Below are 18520 nucleotides of genomic sequence, written 5' to 3' on the forward strand. Positions count from 1 at the left end.
CTTTAGGACTAGTAAGCATATTCAGATTCCCTCAGGAAGCATGGTCCTCTACTCCATTTAAAAAGGAGACAACTCAGCCAAGTTGTTCGCTTAGTCCTATTATTTTGTGCCATTCATAGGTGAATAATATAATGAAGTTGATTTACTGCATTTTCTAGCACATTTACTCCTCATTAAAATTATATATTTGAGCAAGTGAAAATGGCAGAGTTCAAGTTTGTTTTCTCTTACTTATGATTCATCTGTATACAAATAAATTAGGCAGTCACAGGAGACCATCAGAGCTACCAGATGCAGTGATTCAGAAGAGTTACTTAATCTGGGCTAGTGGAGAATAGAATTGCAAAACTGGATTATAAAAAGGAGAAATCCAACATATTATCAAAGTTCTCAGCTAACAGGAGGTTGCAAACAATAAAAAAGTACTTTTTTAAAAATGAACATTGTCTGACACATCCGATATTGTACCACAAAGCTTTAAACAATTGTGACAATAGGCGTTGCTTTGTTAAAAATACCTTGTCCCTGACTTTTCTCTCAAGTACTCCTGGAGTAACTACTGAAGTTGATACAGTTATATTACAGCCACATGCGCTTCTAACTCCAGCCCTTTGACTCTGCTATGCACATGGATGGAGAGTAAGGAAACCTGCCCTTTTCTGAAGAGAAAAATGAAGCACATGATGTAGAAAAGAAATGAGATGTGGCAAGAATGAATTTTAAAGAAATGATTACCAGAAAGAAACTAACCTTGAAAGAAATGAATGAATATAGAATATTTAAAAGTATAAAGCTTCTGTGTTCCTCTCTCATACAATCACTTTGAGAGGGACTTTATCATGTAAGTAGATACTAGAGATGAATTTTTTTTTCAGTGTTGCATTCAAACACTCAGGGGAAGCTTCAGCCACATCAAATCAAGTCCCAGACCAATGGAAAAAGCACGTTTTCTCCTAATGCACCAGGAAAATCTTGGCTCCACAAACACCAAAGCAAAGAAGCATCCTCCCCTAAGTCCTCATGGTAGCCTCTGCTACAAGCCGTATTTCATCAGACTGCTGAGTATCAGTCATACCACATCCTCACCTTGTTGCACACCTCTTGGGCTATGTGAGAGGAAGAAAAAGCTGCTTATGGTCAGTTTCACAGGCTCTCTGAGGACAACTGAGTTGGAGTTAAGGTGAATGGATAGAAATAGCAGCCACCCCACCTGGAAACAATCAAAAACTATACATCAGATGTAACTATACACTCTTAATATTGATTCAATGAGTTGCGTTTGAAGTTAAAGAAAGAAGCAAAAAGAACTATCGCATCAGTTGCGATGGTGGCTACTACCAGGTCTCTACCCTTTCTCTATGTGTACACAACTCTATACAACCAGTAGAAGTGTGCAGGAAGGTTTGAAAGTTAAAAGCTTTACCTAGTATTCATTTAGATGACTAATCCAAATACTACAATGTACAAAAATTAATATCCATTATAAAACTTGGTAGAACACATTTCCAGTGGGAAAAAAAAAGAGATGAGATGTTTACCTTTCTGTCTCTGGAGCTGCTGATTTGAAAACAAGAAACAAAGGAGCTTTATACTGCACTAATAAATTTAAGACAGCAGATGTTTTATGACAGATTACAGTGTGGCTATGGGTTGTCTTATCCAAAGTATTCCACACTACTCTGCTTGAAAGTGATAGTAAATGGTCTAGTTAACCAAATAAAAGGGTAATGTGTGCCTTATATGGAGAAACTGGATTTTGTTTTTCAGTAAGACCAAAATGCTAGAGACATTCTGATTCTCTACTGAAGACCAAGCATTTTGGAAAAACATCTTTAAAGTAAAACTCAATGATACTATAAAAATGACTGAGGGAAACAAATATACTTGGAGGAACTACAAAAAAAAAACCCACTACTAGTTTTTTTATTAAATTATTTTTAAACTAATAGAGAGAGAATAATATGTTAAAAAAAATCCCAAGACCCACATCCTCAGGTCTGCTAGAGCAAAGGTATCCATATTTTCTAACTGAGCCTTGTAATACCACCAGTTTCTGGTGTTGTATCAAAGGTGACTTCACAAGACTCAGAAATATCCCTCTAGGAAACAAAGGGCTATTGCCCAGCTAGGATAAGCAGGACTGCTGCCTTTGGCAATGCATCAGTTTTGCCATAATAGTGATGAATAATGTAGTCAGTTCAGTGTAATGATTATCTGAAGGCTTTGTAATGCAGTGAAACAATACGGCTTGACCAGATTCTGTAGTGCTCCGGAGTTTTGCAGTCTAGATTGTAACACTGTTCATAAATGCAAGTAGGTAGCATCTAGCATCTATAGCTGCAACCTAAAATTTGATTCTAGCTGCTTTCCAACTACCTCCATTTCCAATTGTATGACTTCTAGGACAAGAATCTAAGCCATGCTGCACTTTGGGTACAAAACTCCCTAATAGCTAAGGATGAAGCCCTTCTCTGACAGGTAACAAATGTAGACATTGACTGGCAAAGGAAAGTCAGACACCTTTCAGTGCCTGGAAAGTGGTTATAACATTCCTACATATGGCCTAATTACTCTTGCTGTGGTGACAATGTGACTGATTTTCCATTCCGGTTTATCACTCTGCTAAACTACATTAACACCACTTCTTCATATAGGAGGGAAAAGTTTGTATTAACTACCTAGCTTGTACGATGAAGCAGGCTTCCACCAAACATTTGATGTTCAGATGCACATTTTGAGAGTCTTCTTACCACCAGGTTTCACCTCCCTAGAAGGAAGCAGACTAATAGGTTTTCTCATGGACTTTTAGTTGCTCAAAACAATTTTAATAATTCAGAGTAATTGTGTTTTTTAATTTAAATTTGAGGTGATTGCAAACTGGAATTTCTTTCTCACAGAAGAATTTGATATTTCTCTTGAATCCAGACCATTTATCAAAATATCAAGAATTCTGGTGAAATTTCTGTCTCTGGGAAAACAAAATTAAAAATTTATATTTGTTTTCCTTCTGTACTGAAACAGAAAAAAAAGCAGATTTGTGGGAGGGAAAATATAGCTTCTGATAACATCAGAAAATAAAGCTGGGAAATGGTGTCCTCTCTGAAGGACAGAGAAAACTGTGGGCAAGCAACACCCCTAATGAGTTTCTATTAGATTTGCTCAGGAAAAAAAAGATGCCAATTCAGGAAAACAGAAAAAAAAACCAAACCTGCTGAAAATGATACAGTGTAATCTAGCTTTAAACTTGCCAGACTTAATTGCAGTATAATGGCTCTTTACCTAGTTGAATGTAGATAACTGCAAGAAATATACAATGGAAATATGGAAAAATCACCTAGATTAAAGAAATAGGAGTGGTGATTGAAAATCACCCCAGCTCTGGTGCCTATTTAGGGTTTTGATTATATAAGCAATAATTCTGCTTTTCTTGTAACAGACACTGCATGTCTAAACCCTCTCCTCCAAGCTTCTGGGTTAGATTCCCCTGAGATACTAGCCCTAACATGTCTCCAAACTCACTTCCACAACAGTTTATTCAAGGTCCTTGAAGATGAAGCACAAGGCCATTTGTATCCAGCTTCTCTCACAAAGCTGTAGCATGGACCTTGAGTGTTGTGAAGCGCCAACATAGGGCTACCAAATAAAATTAAGGGAATAACTACTCTTATAAACTAAAGTGCAGCAAGGCACTGAAGTGCCACCATGTGTCAGAATTTCGTGATCAGAAAAAAACCCAAACTGATGTTTCATTAAGGGAAGAATTTGAACCCTGTACTTGGTTTGTCATCCCCTCTCCTCCCCCAAAGACAGTCACCAAAATAGCATAACTGAAAGTATACTGGATGTTGAATCACGTTTGATCATATCTACTGAACTGACTGCATCATTTTAGTATGGAACTTATACATTTACCCATCTACAGAAAACATCGTGCTCCACAGGGAGAAGTATATTTTTTGTAGATGTGCCTGAGAGCATTTTCTGTGGCCTGCTTAACAGGCATGTATTGATGTGCATGCTATGTTCTGCCATGTGATTTTTTCCTCCTTTTATAACCTTTTTTGGTATAAATTGTATTGAATGCTGATTAAAAAAATAATCCACCAAAACATACTTTTTGTTTTAAGACCAGAGGTAAGAGACACTGTCTTATTAGAAAAGGAAGGGATACCTGAAAACAAAGCATTTCTGTGTAAAAGAGGGATCAGAACTAAACCTTATTTTCTAAGTAGCCAAGAAAACAAATCATGTAAGAATTCAGACCTCTGACCACCTCTGAAGAGGAAAGCTAATGGAAACAGCACCTCACTAGGGACATTACTGCATATCATCACCTAACAGTGACCCTGAGGGAAATGAAACTGAAGAGAAATGGAGCTGTGTGCAAGAGAGGTGGAACTTTTCTCATTTCTGAATCTGCAGCAGAATAGTCTAATTGGACATATAGCACAGCAAAATGAATAAATACCAAAATATTTTCAAGCTTTATAAAGGAATGATATGCATATTGAGGGAATGGCAAAGTCCTGCATTTCTAGCCAGTTTTTTATAAATGCAGGATATATGATGACTTAGAAAATGAAAATTTAGAGAAGCCCATCAGATCAAGGGACTGCACATTCAGCAAAGCATTATGCCTTGCAAGGAACAGGCTATGGAGAGCTGAGCACCCAAAGCTCATTTATAAGTTTCTACAGAAAGAATTTTGCAGGCATGCAAACGTTTCACACACCCTTTTTTCACAGCCTGTGTAGTACTGCTGGCACTCAGACTGCTCTGTGTTACATAGAAAGGTGCTCAGCTGTGAGGCTGGTACCTGTATACAAGCTGTCCCACAGCCTCTACCACCAAAGTCAGATCCTATCCGTACACTGCCAATGCTAGTCAGCTGCTGAAACTGGGATAAGAGAAAGAGGAGAGGAAAAAAGGCAGTGTGGATGGGGAAAGATTAGGAAGTTTATGGTTGGCATTCTAGTGCTGGGAAAGGTTTGATGAGGGGCTTTGGAGCTAGAGGTGGGATGGACAGAGTCACAGGGCTCGTATAAAGTCAGTGCTGGCAGCTACCACTGCTGTCGGGAGCCCTGGTCACAGCTGAAACCAAGAGCTCCGGTTTCCATCCTTGTCAGCATCAAGGGTTGCTGCAGCAAGCAGTGCCCAAAGCAAGATCTGTTTGGAAACCCCAGCTTCATGTAATATGTATTTCCATTTGATGTTTCCAGGCTGCATTCAGGACAAAGCCTTTTTACTGAAAAAGCACCAAAATGCAATAATGAAAAGCAAGTACTCTTTGATAGGTTTTGCAGTGCAAGCTTTAAAGGCTGTAAGAACCAGAGACTCTTCCCACTGAATATAAATGTAATACTTATTACTCTCTCTGGGGGAGTCCTGGGCCACAGGTGGCAAAGTGGCAGGACGGACCCCTGCCTGCCGGAGATGGCAGAGCGTATGTGCTCCTGAAGCACAGCCTGCAGCCCTGTTTGCAGCCCCACGAGGAGGGACTCTGGAGCTGCGGGGTCACCTCCGTGTTTTTCCTCTTGACCTTTTTTTTTAGCTGCTCTGTACTCAGTACAGGCACAGGGACCACTGGGGGCTTCATTTGTCTGAGCATCAAGCTGCTCTGACTGTGCATGTGCTTTTTACCAGAAACCCTGCCTCTAAGCCTTGACAGCAATCTATGCTAGCTGTGCTGCCAGAGAGGTCAGTGAGGCCAGACAGGCAGCATGCGGATTTGCCTCCATTCATTAGTCAAAACACATTTCTGAAAGGGCACATGGATTACATTGGACTCACCTATTTCCCACATGACCATGAGCTAAATCTTTGCTTCTTATGCCATCTCAAAGCAGGCATAAAATGCTTCCTTCCTCACCCTAAGACTTTATATTCATGGAGTGTTTTGAGATCCTACAGAGAAGGGATGGAAGCATCAAGTTTATTCATCTGTAAATCTTGTCTCTAACACGTGAACCAATCTGTGATGCCCTCCCTGCCTTCTGGCAACTTCCTAGAGCATATAGAACCTGAAGCTGGCATCCTTGTGGGTTGCCAGAGCTGGCACAGCAAATATTGTATGTAGATGGCAAAATGGCTTTCCTCCTTAGTCCATTGTTAAGTGCTTACTGAATGAGTTTGACTCCACAAACTCATGGACAACCAGCTCAGGTTGCTTTCTCCAGTACTAATATGTAAACAAGTTACTCAGTTGTTTTTTTTCAGTTAATGTTATTCAGAGACTGTAAAATGCTGTAGAGTATTCATTCTGATTCCAGTTGTAGAAATGGAGCATGTATAATTACCAGTGTGGGTAGCAGTCTATCTCATAGACTTACTTATGCCAGTGAAGGATATTATCTCATTATATCAGCTTAGCAGTCTTCTTTCCCTGGAATTTGAAATAAGCAAGGCACATAAAGGAATGATGAAACAACTAATTATAAAGGACATTATTTTAAAAACTGAACAGTAGTCAAAATCCATTAAAGGACCATTTTATATCATTAAACTACTTCCAAGAAAGTATCTAGGCTTTTTCAGCATAAACATTTCTACACTGAAAATGTAACTTGAACCTAACTCTATGGTTAGCTATATTTTGAATGAGTATAATATGTGCTTTCATTTATGACAGGGCAAAGATGAGTGAAATTTTTAACTTCATTATGTCTATCATCCAAAGTCATTTAGAAGATAGTCCTTGTTACATGGAGACTCTTATGCACTAGAATGCTAATAATGACTGATGTCTGGGGAAACATAATATTGAGCTGCTAGCAAGGACTTGTTTTAGCATATGTTTTAGGATTTTTATTTGAACAGAAAGTGCTGTTCTAATGCAAAGATAAAATTATTCTGGACCTTTAGAAACTTCTTGGGTGCATTTTTTAGCTTACAATACAAATACACTTTGTTTTTGTTTTCCAACTCTCGGTCAACCCAGTTGAACCTCAAGCTGAACTTCTGTAGGCTGAGAGCATCTTTTGTCATACTTATAAAACGTTTTGGTCAGTATTCAACTGCAAGTGGAACCATGCTACCCAAACCCTAGTAATAGGAGAGCCAAAGAATCCTAATCAACGGATCAATAAAATGTCCATAGTGAAGAAAGGTTGCTGCTGGGGGAAATGGATGAAGATGAGGGTATAAGTTCATTACAATAAAGAAGCTCATTTAGGAGCAGTTCTGTTCTTCACATAACTAAAGGAGTGGGTAAAAAGTCCCTTTCCAACTGGGTCATTTCTTTGTCAAGCTACCTGTTCTTCTTGGGACTGGGAAAAGGAGAAATATTTTAATGACTCTTTTGCTTCACCTTCACCATCCTTGGCAAGAGAAATATCCTGGCAGATCAATACTATTCACTGTGCAGCTCATATTAACAAACGTATTTGGCAGAGTGAATGTCAGAGTGAAAGCCAAACTAACCAAACAACACCCATTGTACCCACTGCTCCCAGCAGTAATTCAGTACTGCAGACAGCTGTAATACACTAGCTATCATCTCAATTTCTTGCATAAAATAGAAAGAATCTGCTTCCATAGCTACATATGGCAATACAGGTGCCGTTGGTGCTGGAGTGAGTTAGCCACATATGCTGGCTTTGTAGCACTCTTTCAAAGTTACAGCATTGCAGAGTAGTCCAACTGATGGAACCTGATCTGACCTCCAGGATGTCTCTCCATTGCCTTAAAGGTGATGTGAGCTGTTGTCAGAATAGTCAAATTCCTTCTGTGGCACACAGGTCTCATGACAGAGCATCCCTGACATGTATGTCACACATACAGCCCACTGTACAATGAATCTTAGAGACCTTATTTACAATAGGAAACTCATGAAAGAGTGGTACCTAGAAACTAAACTAGATGAAACTGGCAACTGAACTGAATCCTTTCCTGGCAAGAGGAATGCACCTGTTATATCAGCATCCTGGGCCATATATATGTCAGTGGCTGGTTAACAAAAACCAGACCTGGAAACAATGCTGCAGAATGTATAGCTTTTTTAATGGGTTTGGTAGCAGGACCAATAAAGTTCATTGTTGAGTTTCCCTACAAATGGCTTCCTTTGTGCTGCAGCTTTTTACATCAGCTTTTAACTAGACCTACCAGTTGCATTAGCCAGACTGAGGGCATGATCTTCCCAGAGACTCTGGTTCCCATGAACTGAAAAGGAGACTTCTGAAACATCCCTAGAATTGCCTTTCGGCTTCTAAAATGGTCCTCTTTGCCTAGAAAACCTGTGTCCTCTCTCCCATGGAAGGAACAGAAGAAAATCAAGGCAGAGTGAATTAAGATTATTTTCGTTTTAAGACTCAAGAGGAAATGTTGATTTTAAGGCTCACATGAGAAAAAAAACAAATCCACCTGCCACTAACTGTAGCCAGTTAGATCAATTTGGCCCTACCAGGCTATCTCACTTACTTGTCTCAGCTCTACATCTGAGTACTTCAGCCCCCAGTGGCACAGCAGATTCATCCCCACACACAGAAAAGAACATCAGCAATCAGTCTGCTCCTGCAGACTGGACACTAAGTTCAGCCCCTATGGGATGTACAGGTTCAAGGGTGGGAAGCTGGTTGGGAAAAGGCAGAGTCACTCCCAACAGCCAGTTTTTGACCAGGAATCTTTTGTGTATGTGACCATGAACTGTCAAGAGTACAATTTGAAACTGTTTGACTGTGGTGCTCAAAAGCAAAGTATTGACTGTGGTGCTCAAAAGCACAAAGTATTAAACGGCTTCTCTTCACCCAGTAATAGGCGAATTGCAGATACTTTCCCAGTGAGGGTAAAGAATCCTGCTCAGATACGTCTAATGGAGGGTGATGATGAGGAGCTGCGGTAACATTAAAATAAGCTAACCCTTCCCTCTAGATCTGGAGCAATGCACAGTGAGGAGGGACGAATATCCACGCAATTACATCTCTCTCCTACTATGACGACTAAGCAAGATCCCATTTTGTTTCCTCGTGTATTCGTTTTTGTCCTGGTTCGGGAAGATTTCTGCAGCAGCAGCAGGCCAGCGGGACCAGCGCAGCCCAGCCGCTGCCGCCGCCGCTCCCCGGGCGCTGTGCTGCACTTCCCCCGGCGGCCAGCGGAGGCTGCTGCGGGTCGGTCGCCTCCGCCCCAGGGCCTGCGGGGTCCTGCTTCCGAGCGTCCGCCGCGGGCAAGGCGGGCGGTCGGAGCCGCGGAAGCTCAAATGCAGCTCCCCCACTTGCAGTGGTTCCTCTTGCCAAAGGGAAAAGAAAACAAAGCCAAAGGCACAACGGGGCACCTGGCAGCTTCCTTCCGAATTAAAGCCCCCTGGGGAACTCAGACCAAGGCAGAGAGTGGAGAGAAGAGGGGATGCAGAGAAGGATTTAGGGACAATGACTGGAGCGCTCGGTCACTCCAAAGTCAGTGACATCAGGGCGGCTGCGGACAGATCCGCTTGTACCCGCTCACTTTGAGCGGCTTCCCAGGCCGCCCTGGGGATGCTGGCGGGTGTGCTGGCCTTTGGCTGGGTGGCGCGGCCCGGTACCCTGGGGCAATGAGGTAACAAGGAAGGACCGGGACTCCTCGCAGCCCTCCGGTAACTTCCGTCGAGTTTTGCTGTGAAATTAAAAGCAAAGCAAACAATTCCCTTCCCCCCAGCCCGAAAATAAAGCTCGGGTACCACCCGTGCTGGTCGAAAGGGCTCCATTGTCGTTTTTAAATGAGGTATCTTTGCAACCACTCGCCCCTCCCCTAGCCAGCGGGGAGCCGCCCGTATCCCTGGAAGCGAGAGGTAGCGGGGAACAAAAGGCAAACTCCGAAGTGACATTGAAAATAAAAGGGAGCTTTGGTTACCCCCAGGGAAAGGTCGAGGGGGAAAGGTCGCCTTCCCGCCAGCGCACGTACTCCCGGCTGGAGCGGGGGAGCGCTCCGACGCCTGGCAGCCAGCTCCGCGGGTCCGGCCCAAGGCCGTTCGCCGGTAGCACAGCCCCGAGGGCGCGGAAAGGAGCAGAGCCCTTGCCCCGCAGCGCACCCAGGGCAGGCTGCAGCTCCCCCGGGCCCTCGGAGGGGGAGGCCGGGAGCAAGGGGGGTGTCTTCCAGACCAAAGCAAGGGTGCATTGAGCAACGCGCCCTCTCCCCGCCAGCCGCTGCCAGCCATGCTGAAGCCTGCTACCGAAAAGGGCCGCGGTAAATCAAACCTCCGCCCTGCACCCACGGCCACACACGTGTCCGTCCCCTCTGCGTCCAGCCCCAACCGGGATCCCGGAGCCTAGAGCCCCTTAGCCCGGCGCCGGCGCGGCCGCGGGCCTGTCGGAACAGCTGCCAGGGCAGGAGCCGCCCTGGGCCCCGGCGGAGCCGCGGGAGGGTTGAGGGTAAGGGAAGGGAGGGCTGCGAGGTGACCCTCTTAAAAGCTAAGTTGCTTTTTGAAACACTTAGAGACGACAGGGTTGAGGACTGTGAACGTATGGGTAAATATATACTCATGCATACCCGCTGCCGGAGGTATGCACCTTACGCACGTGTGTGTATGTGTGCAGGGACATTCTGGGTGGACATACAAAAGCACATAACTCCTGAACTATCCAATGTAATATACTGACAGCTAGAGCTAATATCAGATAAATAGATGGATCCCGACAGGACTGTATTTGTAGGTATTTACTGATTAAAAGTATTTATGTTATGTATCTACGTTAAACTTTCCTCTATCTTTATAAAACAACTTTTAGCAAATTGTCTCAACAAACATCTTCCAGCAGAAATCACCCCTGGCTCGGGTGTATCAAAGACGCTTCGGGGCAATGCTGTCTTGTAGTAATAGTGTTGTGGAGGTGGCAGTCCACTAACCCTAAGGAAGCCAGGTGTGGAGGACATTATATCAATTGCTGATATTAACAACACCAGGATGGGGATGGGGATCAGACGACACTTCAGGCACATCGGCGGGAGCACTGCTGCTACCCATCCCCGGCTCCTGGGGCTCCCGAGTCTGCACCCAGCGCTTCCCCGGTCCCCAGGTGGGGCAGCCTCAGAGGGCGCGGTGTGGCCTCCGGGCCGAGGCGTGCCCGGGCCCCCCCGCCTGGCACGGCGGCGGCGGTAGCCCTTCCCTGGCACCCTGCACCTGGCCCCACCCTGGTCCTCTTGGCCAGGAGCGGGCCGGCGAAGGAAAAGCGGGGGAGGGGGGGGGTGTCTGAGGATTAGGGCAGGAGGGCTCAGTAGTCCGCCGGGAATTGGGGCAGGAGGGAAACGAGCTGCGAGGAGGCAGCGCTGCCCTCGCACGGGACCTCGCGAGTGAGGCGCCGGTCACGGGTGGGGAAGGGCCCCCGAGGAGCTCCAAATGCGAGATGCTCCACGCCCTGAGCAGCTGGAGGAGCAACTGTGCGTGCGCTGCGGAGGGGTGAGGACTTGCGCTTTAGCTTTTGATGACTTCGCTTGTTTTCTTTGATTCCCACGCAAGGGGCAGAGATTTCGACCGATGTACTGAGGGGTTTCTCGTCCCCATGAGCAAGAGTTCCAAGGGAGCGCTTTCAGGGAGTGTGTCTGGGCAGGACTCCTGCCCTACATACCCCAGCATGTGCTTTCCAGGCAGGGAGCAGCTCCCAGCACCCTGCCCGGCCGGCAGTGGCGGCGGCATCCGGTCACCCTGCTCGCTCACTGGGGAAACCTGCTTTCCCTCCTTCCTTCCCTCCCTCCTGGCGAGGGCTCAGGGCGCGGTATGCTGGGCACATCTTCCATTTGGGGAGGGGGGCTAAGGTGACAGGAAGTGTATGACGCCGACATGCAGAAGAAATCAATGATAAATTTTCTATGAGCTGGCTAAGGGGTGGGCCGAGAGGGAAGAGTTACAGCAAGCTGCGCGGTGGTACCCCTTTTCAGGTGCGGATCTTTGGAAAGGCATTTTAAAACTCTATATGAATGTTAGATTTGTGCTGATGACCAGGAGAAAAGAGTTCTGTCCCAGCTCTGATCTTGTCCCTTTAACTCAGACTTCTCTAGGAGCTGCTGGCCCCACTGCAGAGCCCGCCGACCCCCTCTCTCACAGCAGGGCAGGCTGCAGGACTGCGGCAGGGCCTCCCCCTCGGCCCCGGGAGCCGTGCTGCAGGGCTGGGCAGGGTAGGGCAGGGGTGCCAGCAGCGCACCCGTGAATCGGCCCACGGAGAGCATGGAACATCTCATGCCTTTGTATCAAAAAGTTACGCCTAGAAAATGTCTCTCTGGTTGAGAACGTATTCGCCCGTCGGTTGCGTGGGACTCTCCCCTCCGAGCCCTTCGGCAGCTCTGGCTGGTCGAGCACATTCGATTCCCCCTAGGGAGGCACAGCAGCTCGCATAAAAAAAGACATTGTTGTCTTTGGAGAGCCCTGTGCGCACTTTCAAAAGCTGATCCTTGAGCTCCCAGCCCCCGCAATCCAGTCGATGAGGAAACGCGCTGCGGTCTTGGTGGCACCGTTTCCATTGGGATTGGCACCATTTGATTGACAAAGTCTCCCATTCTTCCACCTCTCGAGTGTTATCAAACGGATTGTGTGGGGTCAGAAGCTATTGAAGGGACGCCCGTGTAACCGCATTTCTGCAAACACGGGGTGAAGACCGTGCCTTTCTCATGAAAATGCTTCCACCAGGCAAAACACATCTCATCTGCCTTGCTTTCCTCCTTAGCATTTCTTTTAACTCGAGCATTTTACTAAGCAGCAGCACCAGGTAAACGAGCACATCAGCAGAGGCAGCCTAGGCAAGACTCTCCCGGGGCTGCAGGAAGATAGCCCTGTCAGGACAAACTTAGGTGCAGGGTTTCAAAGAGAAGGGGAAGGCAACAGGACAAGGGCAGCAGCGAAGCAGTTTTCTGGCCAGTTGTCCGCGATTTGACTCCCCCCCGGTATAACTCGTTTGGGGTGCGAAAGGGAGAGCAGGAGTTGACCTGCTTCCTTGTCGCTAGCTCTGTCTAGCGGGGCTAAAAAGTGCCGTCGGGACCTCGCTCGTAGGTGTGTTCCTAAAGAAGCGATCAGAGCTACACAGAGAATTCCAGCCCGCTTCCTCACGAAGGGGACATGAAGGGCTCTCATATTAACTTCGCTTTACGAGACCTCCAGCAGCCAGAGCTAGACTCCCCAGGTTCATATAACTGAGTTGTGCTTCGGAGGTGGTTTAACCTACGCTCATTCCAGCGCCAGGATAAGATAACTATGCTCCCCCAGCCACGGCAGGCGGTGAACGGTGTCGTTCCTGCAGCGCCCCCAGGAAGGCGCGGGAGGGCGGCGGGGACCCTCCCCGCGACCCCCCGCCCACCCCGTTCCTCGCCGCCGGATCAGCCTCTGGGGCCTCCCCACCTCGCACTCTGGGGGAGAAACGGAGTCGCTGCCCCACAGATTGCCTGGTCAGTCGCTGTCGTTCGCCTCTGAGCCGACAGCAGCGTAATTTTGGTGGATCTTGTGGTATTTTTTTCCCTCTCCTTTCACCCCCCCCCCCTTTTTAACGGTAATAAAACAGATAGAGAAATGTTGTGCCTGAGAAATCCTGGGAAAAAGGAACAGGAAAAAATAACACCAATCCACCAAGGCAAGGTCGAGTATCTCTCTCTGTAGGAGCAAACCCAAAGACCGTTTTGAAAAACACCGCAGAAATGAGGAAAAATGAAAGGCGGGACGAGGGTGAAGGTGAGAAATGTTCCAGGATGTGGAAAGGCGAGATCTAAAGATCTGGAAATAAAAGGAGAAAGAGGTAAAAGCAGCAGCCTTCCTAGCCAAAAATCTTCCCTTCCCCGACTTTGGTGACCTAGCAGACTCACAAAGAGCCCACTTCGGGGTGTTCAGCCTTGAGAGAGCTGGTACCGAAAGAGGCGGCTGAGATGATGTATGAGAGCTGTAGGCCTGATTGAAGGAAAGTTCCCCCGATTATATTTTTGTGGAAAAGCTCACCTCTTGCAGAGCTCTAAAGTGCAATCAAGGCAGAGGCTTACACTTGAAGGATGTTAACTCTCATACGGGAACCTACTTTCTCCGAAACGGTTTCTTGCCTAGTGAATGAGAGCCTCCCAATTGAAGCAAAATGATCCTTATGTACTGATATCAAGCACAGTCACAAAGCGACCGGCTATTTATGCTGCCACTTTAGACAAAGATATTTAGTTATTCCCGGGTAGCAAGTGCACTTTTGCATTTTTAAGCACGAACCAGCCGAGCACAAACATGTTTACAAGTGCCATTACTAAATAGTTACTTGACACTTCGAAGTCATTGGGTTAACTGTACCTTCGCTGTAATTTTCTTAATAATTCAGGTAATTGCTGTATTAAATTGGGTTTGCCAGGGCCGTAAGCTGGGATGTGAAACGCTCAGGGGAGGTTTCTCTCCCCTGCTCGGGAACACCCCGAAACAGAAGCTTTGGAGACATTAGACAACTTGGGAGTTTTCTTCAAAGACCCGAGTGACATTAGCAGCCATTGCCTTTAAGAGGGGTGGGGTTGGGAGGGGGAAAACAACGACGTCTGTGAAGGGGCTTGCTTTTGTTTCTACACTGGATCCGGGAGCAGATCCGAAAGTGCCAGAAATTGCAGTTTATTCGAAACTGGAGGGAATTCATTGGCAAGGTCGCGTAGCAGATGACCTGAGAGGTCTTCTCCATCCAGCTCCCATGCTGTATAAATAACCTTAGAAAGCAGCTTCAGGTTCAGAGGGACCACGAGAGACTGGCAGTCTTTGCCTTTGAGAATAACGAGAGACATTTTGCACTAACCTATTTTTTCAACAGTCTCTCGTCCCAGGCTATTAATTTACTGCTTGCTTTTGGAAACTTGCATCTTCCGCCTCTCCCTGAGTTCAAAAGAAATTAAAAAATCCCTAGGTGAACAGAACTGATGGCTTTAGGGAGACAAGCGATCCTCTCCCTGGGGGTCTTGCCCTGGGGGTCTTAGCAGATACAGGAAAGGTTCTCGAGATGCTGAATCCCCGGAGCTGTTCAGCCACCAGCCTGCCGGGGGACCGGACAAGCCGGGGCGGGGAGTGCTGAGCGCTGGTACCGCGGCCCGGGAGAGACGGCTGCACTCGGGAAGCTGCCTGCCCGGCGGCGGGGCTCCCACCACCCCGGCTTCGCGGGGAAGAAGGGGACTCGGTCCTGCAGCTCACCGGCATTCAGCCCCGTCTCCCTAGCGTTCACAAAGGCTGGGCTGTCAGCCTTGCCACCCGGGAGCTTATTTTAAATCCTTTCACCCCGCCAAACGGGGGTCATTTTGCCCTGCCTTCCATTTCCCATCCACGATATTGCCACCCCCGAGAAAAATAAAGCGAGTCGTGCTCACGGGGTCTGCCTCCTTTTCCCTTTCTCTCTCTCGCTCTCTTTTTTAAGACATAAAAAAAAAAATCCTGACAAGGAAAACTTAAAGGTGTTTACCTTGTCATCAGCATGTAAGCTAATTATCTTGGGCAAGATGTAGGCTTCTATTGTCTTGTTGCTTTAGTGCCTATGCCCCGCCTCTGGTGGCAGCCTAAAACCTGGCGTCTGGCTAAAACAAACGAAAGGCAGCCCTGAGCCTCCACTCAATCCAATTAAGGCGGACTTCGTCCACTCGGTTACGTGTACATCCAACAAGATCGGCGTTAAGGCAACACCAGAATATTTGGCAAAAAAAAAAAAAAAAAAAAAAAAAAAAAAAGATTTGCCTCCCCTTCCTTTTTTTTTTTTTTTTTTTTTTTTTCCCAGCCGCCGAATCATGTCGATGAGCCCAAAGCATACGACTCCTTTCTCAGTGTCTGACATCTTGAGTCCTTTGGAGGAAAGCTACAAGAAAGTGGGCATGGAGGGCAGTAACTTGGGGGCTCCCTTGTCAGCCTACAGACAGTCTCAGGTTTCTCAGCCGGCCATGCAGCAGCACCCCATGGGCCACAACGGAACAGTGACTGCCGCCTACCATATGACAGCGGCAGGGGTCCCTCAGCTCTCCCATGCCACGATGGGGGGCTACTGCAATGGGAACCTGGGCAACATGAGTGAGCTCCCGCCTTACCAGGACACCATGCGGAACAGCGCTTCGGCGACAGGATGGTACGGCACCAACCCGGACCCCCGCTTCTCCTCAAGTAAGTCAGCCCGCGGCTGGGTGGGCGGCGGGGGGTGGCCGCGCACCTGCCCCGCAGCACCGCGGGAGATGGGCGCCGGGGACTCCGCACCAGGGCAAAAGTCTGTCCAAATCCCGTCCGTGTCCCCCCCGCCCACAGCCGCCCCCTCAATTCTTCCTTCTGCCCGAGGATCGTGCCTGCTTCGTTCACCCCGGCTGGTTTCATGTCAGCTGCCCAGGGCTGCTTTTGCACGGGGAAGGGGGTAGGAAACCCCGCAGCGGCGCGGAGAGGGAGTTCGGGGCTCTACGTCCAGCGGGGCAGCAGCGGCCCAAACCGGGGGCCCTGGAGGGAGACGGCGGTGCCCGTCCTCCTGCACGCTGTCCGGCACCGGGCGGGAGAGGGGGGAAGCCGGAGCCGCGGGGGCCGCGTCCTGAGTGGCGTGGGGGCGAGCGGGCGAGTTCGCCCTGGCCGGCGTCAGGGGAGCCCCTGTCCCTGGGCGCTTTCGCCCCCCTGTCACCTGTGTACTTGCTCAGGTGTCATCCCCCGGGCAGGACGAAGGGCGAGCGGTCGCCTTTATTCACCAGGGTTGGATCGGGCTAGGAAGGGTCCCGTTGCCCGCCGTTCGCCCCGGGGACGCGGGTCGTTGTTTGGGAGCTTGGGCGCCCCGAGGCCCCGGCTGGGGCTGGGGTGCCTGGGGACTGCGGTCACCCTCAGGGGCGAGCGGTGGTGGATGCCACCGGAGTGCGGAGCCACGCTCGGGTCGGGCCGGGCTAAGCCGAGCTGCCTAAACCGTGCCGCCTTCTCCCTTGCAGTATCCCGCTTCATGGCGCCGTCTTCGGGCATGAACATGGGCGGCATGGGCAGCCTCGGCTCTCTGGGAGACGTGAGCAAGAGCATGGCCCCGCTCCAGAGCACACCGCGGAGGAAACGGAGGGTCCTTTTTTCCCAGGCCCAGGTTTACGAGCTGGAGAGACGTTTCAAGCAGCAGAAATACCTCTCCGCCCCGGAGAGGGAACATTTAGCCAGCATGATACATCTCACCCCTACTCAGGTCAAAATCTGGTTCCAGAACCACCGCTACAAGATGAAACGCCAGGCCAAAGACAAGGCTGCGCAGCAGCAGATGCAACAGGAGAACGGCTCCTGCCAGCAGCAGCAGTCTCCCAGAAGGGTGGCGGTGCCAGTGCTTGTAAAGGATGGCAAGCCCTGCCAAGCAGGCTCCAACACACCCACAGCAGCTATCCAGAGCCATCAGCAGCAGGCTGCTACGACGATCACGGTGGCTACCAATGGCAACAGCCTCGGACAGCATCAGAGCCACCAGACAAACAGTGCGGGGCAGTCTCCAGACATGGGACAGCACTCGGCCAGCCCGTCCTCTCTGCAGAGCCAAGTCTCCAGTTTGTCTCACCTAAACTCTTCTACTTCTGACTATGGCACTGCCATGTCTTGCTCCACCTTGCTATACGGTAGGACCTGGTGAAAGGATTAAACAGAGCAAAAGAAAAAAAAAAGGGGGGAAAAAAAGAAAGGGAAAAAAGGCAGATTTTCCCAGTCACACAGATCTCTGTTCTGTCCAAACTACTGTGTGTCTTTTTTTGGTTTTGTTTTGGGTTTTTTTCCTTCCCGTTTCAACGCTCCCCCACCTCCCTTCACTTTACTGAGTGGTTCTCTGAGGACCTCTAAGAGTGAGAGAGAGAGACTTGGGTTTTTGGTCGGTTTTATTGTTACTCTTGATGGTTTTGGGTGCTTTTATTTTTTTTTCCCAATATTGTTCTATGGGATGTTAAAAAGATCTGACTAATAACTACGGAGCAGTCTGCAGAAAGGGGACCATAGTTAGGCATGGTCCGAAGGCTTGAATTTCAGATGTACACTTTGCCAGCGTCTAGGACTTGCATGTAAATATAGAGATTTTGGGGGATGGGGTGGTTTTCCCCCCAGAAAAAAACGCATTCGCGTCACCCAGACACAAGAAGCAGCTTTCCCCCCCCCCCCCCCCCCCCCCCCCGCCCCGGTCTCCTCTGGCAGCCCCGCCGCCAGGGCCAGCGGATGGAGACGTGGAGTCATCAAAGGCTTGGCTTTTATTTTCCTCCTTACGTTTGATGTGAACCTGTAGCTGTATAATGCTGTCAAAAGTTGGACTAAACCCATAGTTTTTAGTAGCCTGTATATTTTGTTGTATAAACAAAAAGAAAAAAAATACAATCAACCAAACCAACCCCCACCTTTTTTATGGACACTGATCGCCCCGTCGTAAATCCTCTGGCAGTTTGTTATTTGCGCACGCCGCCTTTTCCTGTTGTAACTTATGTAGATATTTGGCTTAAATATAGTTCCTAAGAAGCTTCTAATAAATTATACACATTACGAATATTCTTTTTTTTATTTCCCTTTGGTTCCCCCTCCTGATCCTCCCCCGCACATGTTTTTTTCTTTCCCCCTTCCTTTTTTCTTTTTTGATTGATGGAACCCCCCGGGTACGCTGCCAAACCCCGAGAGGCC

At 48.1% G+C, this 18520-nt stretch overlaps 1 protein-coding gene across 1 annotated transcript; it reads left to right on the forward strand.

Moving 5' to 3' along the window:
- The first annotated feature begins 15647 nt into the window (after positions 1 to 15647).
- Positions 15648 to 17606, forward strand: NKX2-1 (NK2 homeobox 1). The gene is made up of 2 exons (XM_005148915.2): positions 15648 to 16036; positions 16828 to 17606. The coding sequence occupies exons 1-2, from the start codon at positions 15670 to 15672 to the stop codon at positions 17496 to 17498; spliced, it is 1038 nt and encodes a 345-aa protein (XP_005148972.1). The 5' UTR covers positions 15648 to 15669; the 3' UTR covers positions 17499 to 17606.
- The last annotated feature ends 914 nt before the right edge of the window (positions 17607 to 18520 follow it).

Source organism: Melopsittacus undulatus, chromosome 4 (genome assembly GCF_012275295.1).
Source record: "Melopsittacus undulatus isolate bMelUnd1 chromosome 4, bMelUnd1.mat.Z, whole genome shotgun sequence".
In the NCBI taxonomy this organism is placed as follows: Eukaryota; Metazoa; Chordata; class Aves; order Psittaciformes; family Psittaculidae; genus Melopsittacus; species Melopsittacus undulatus.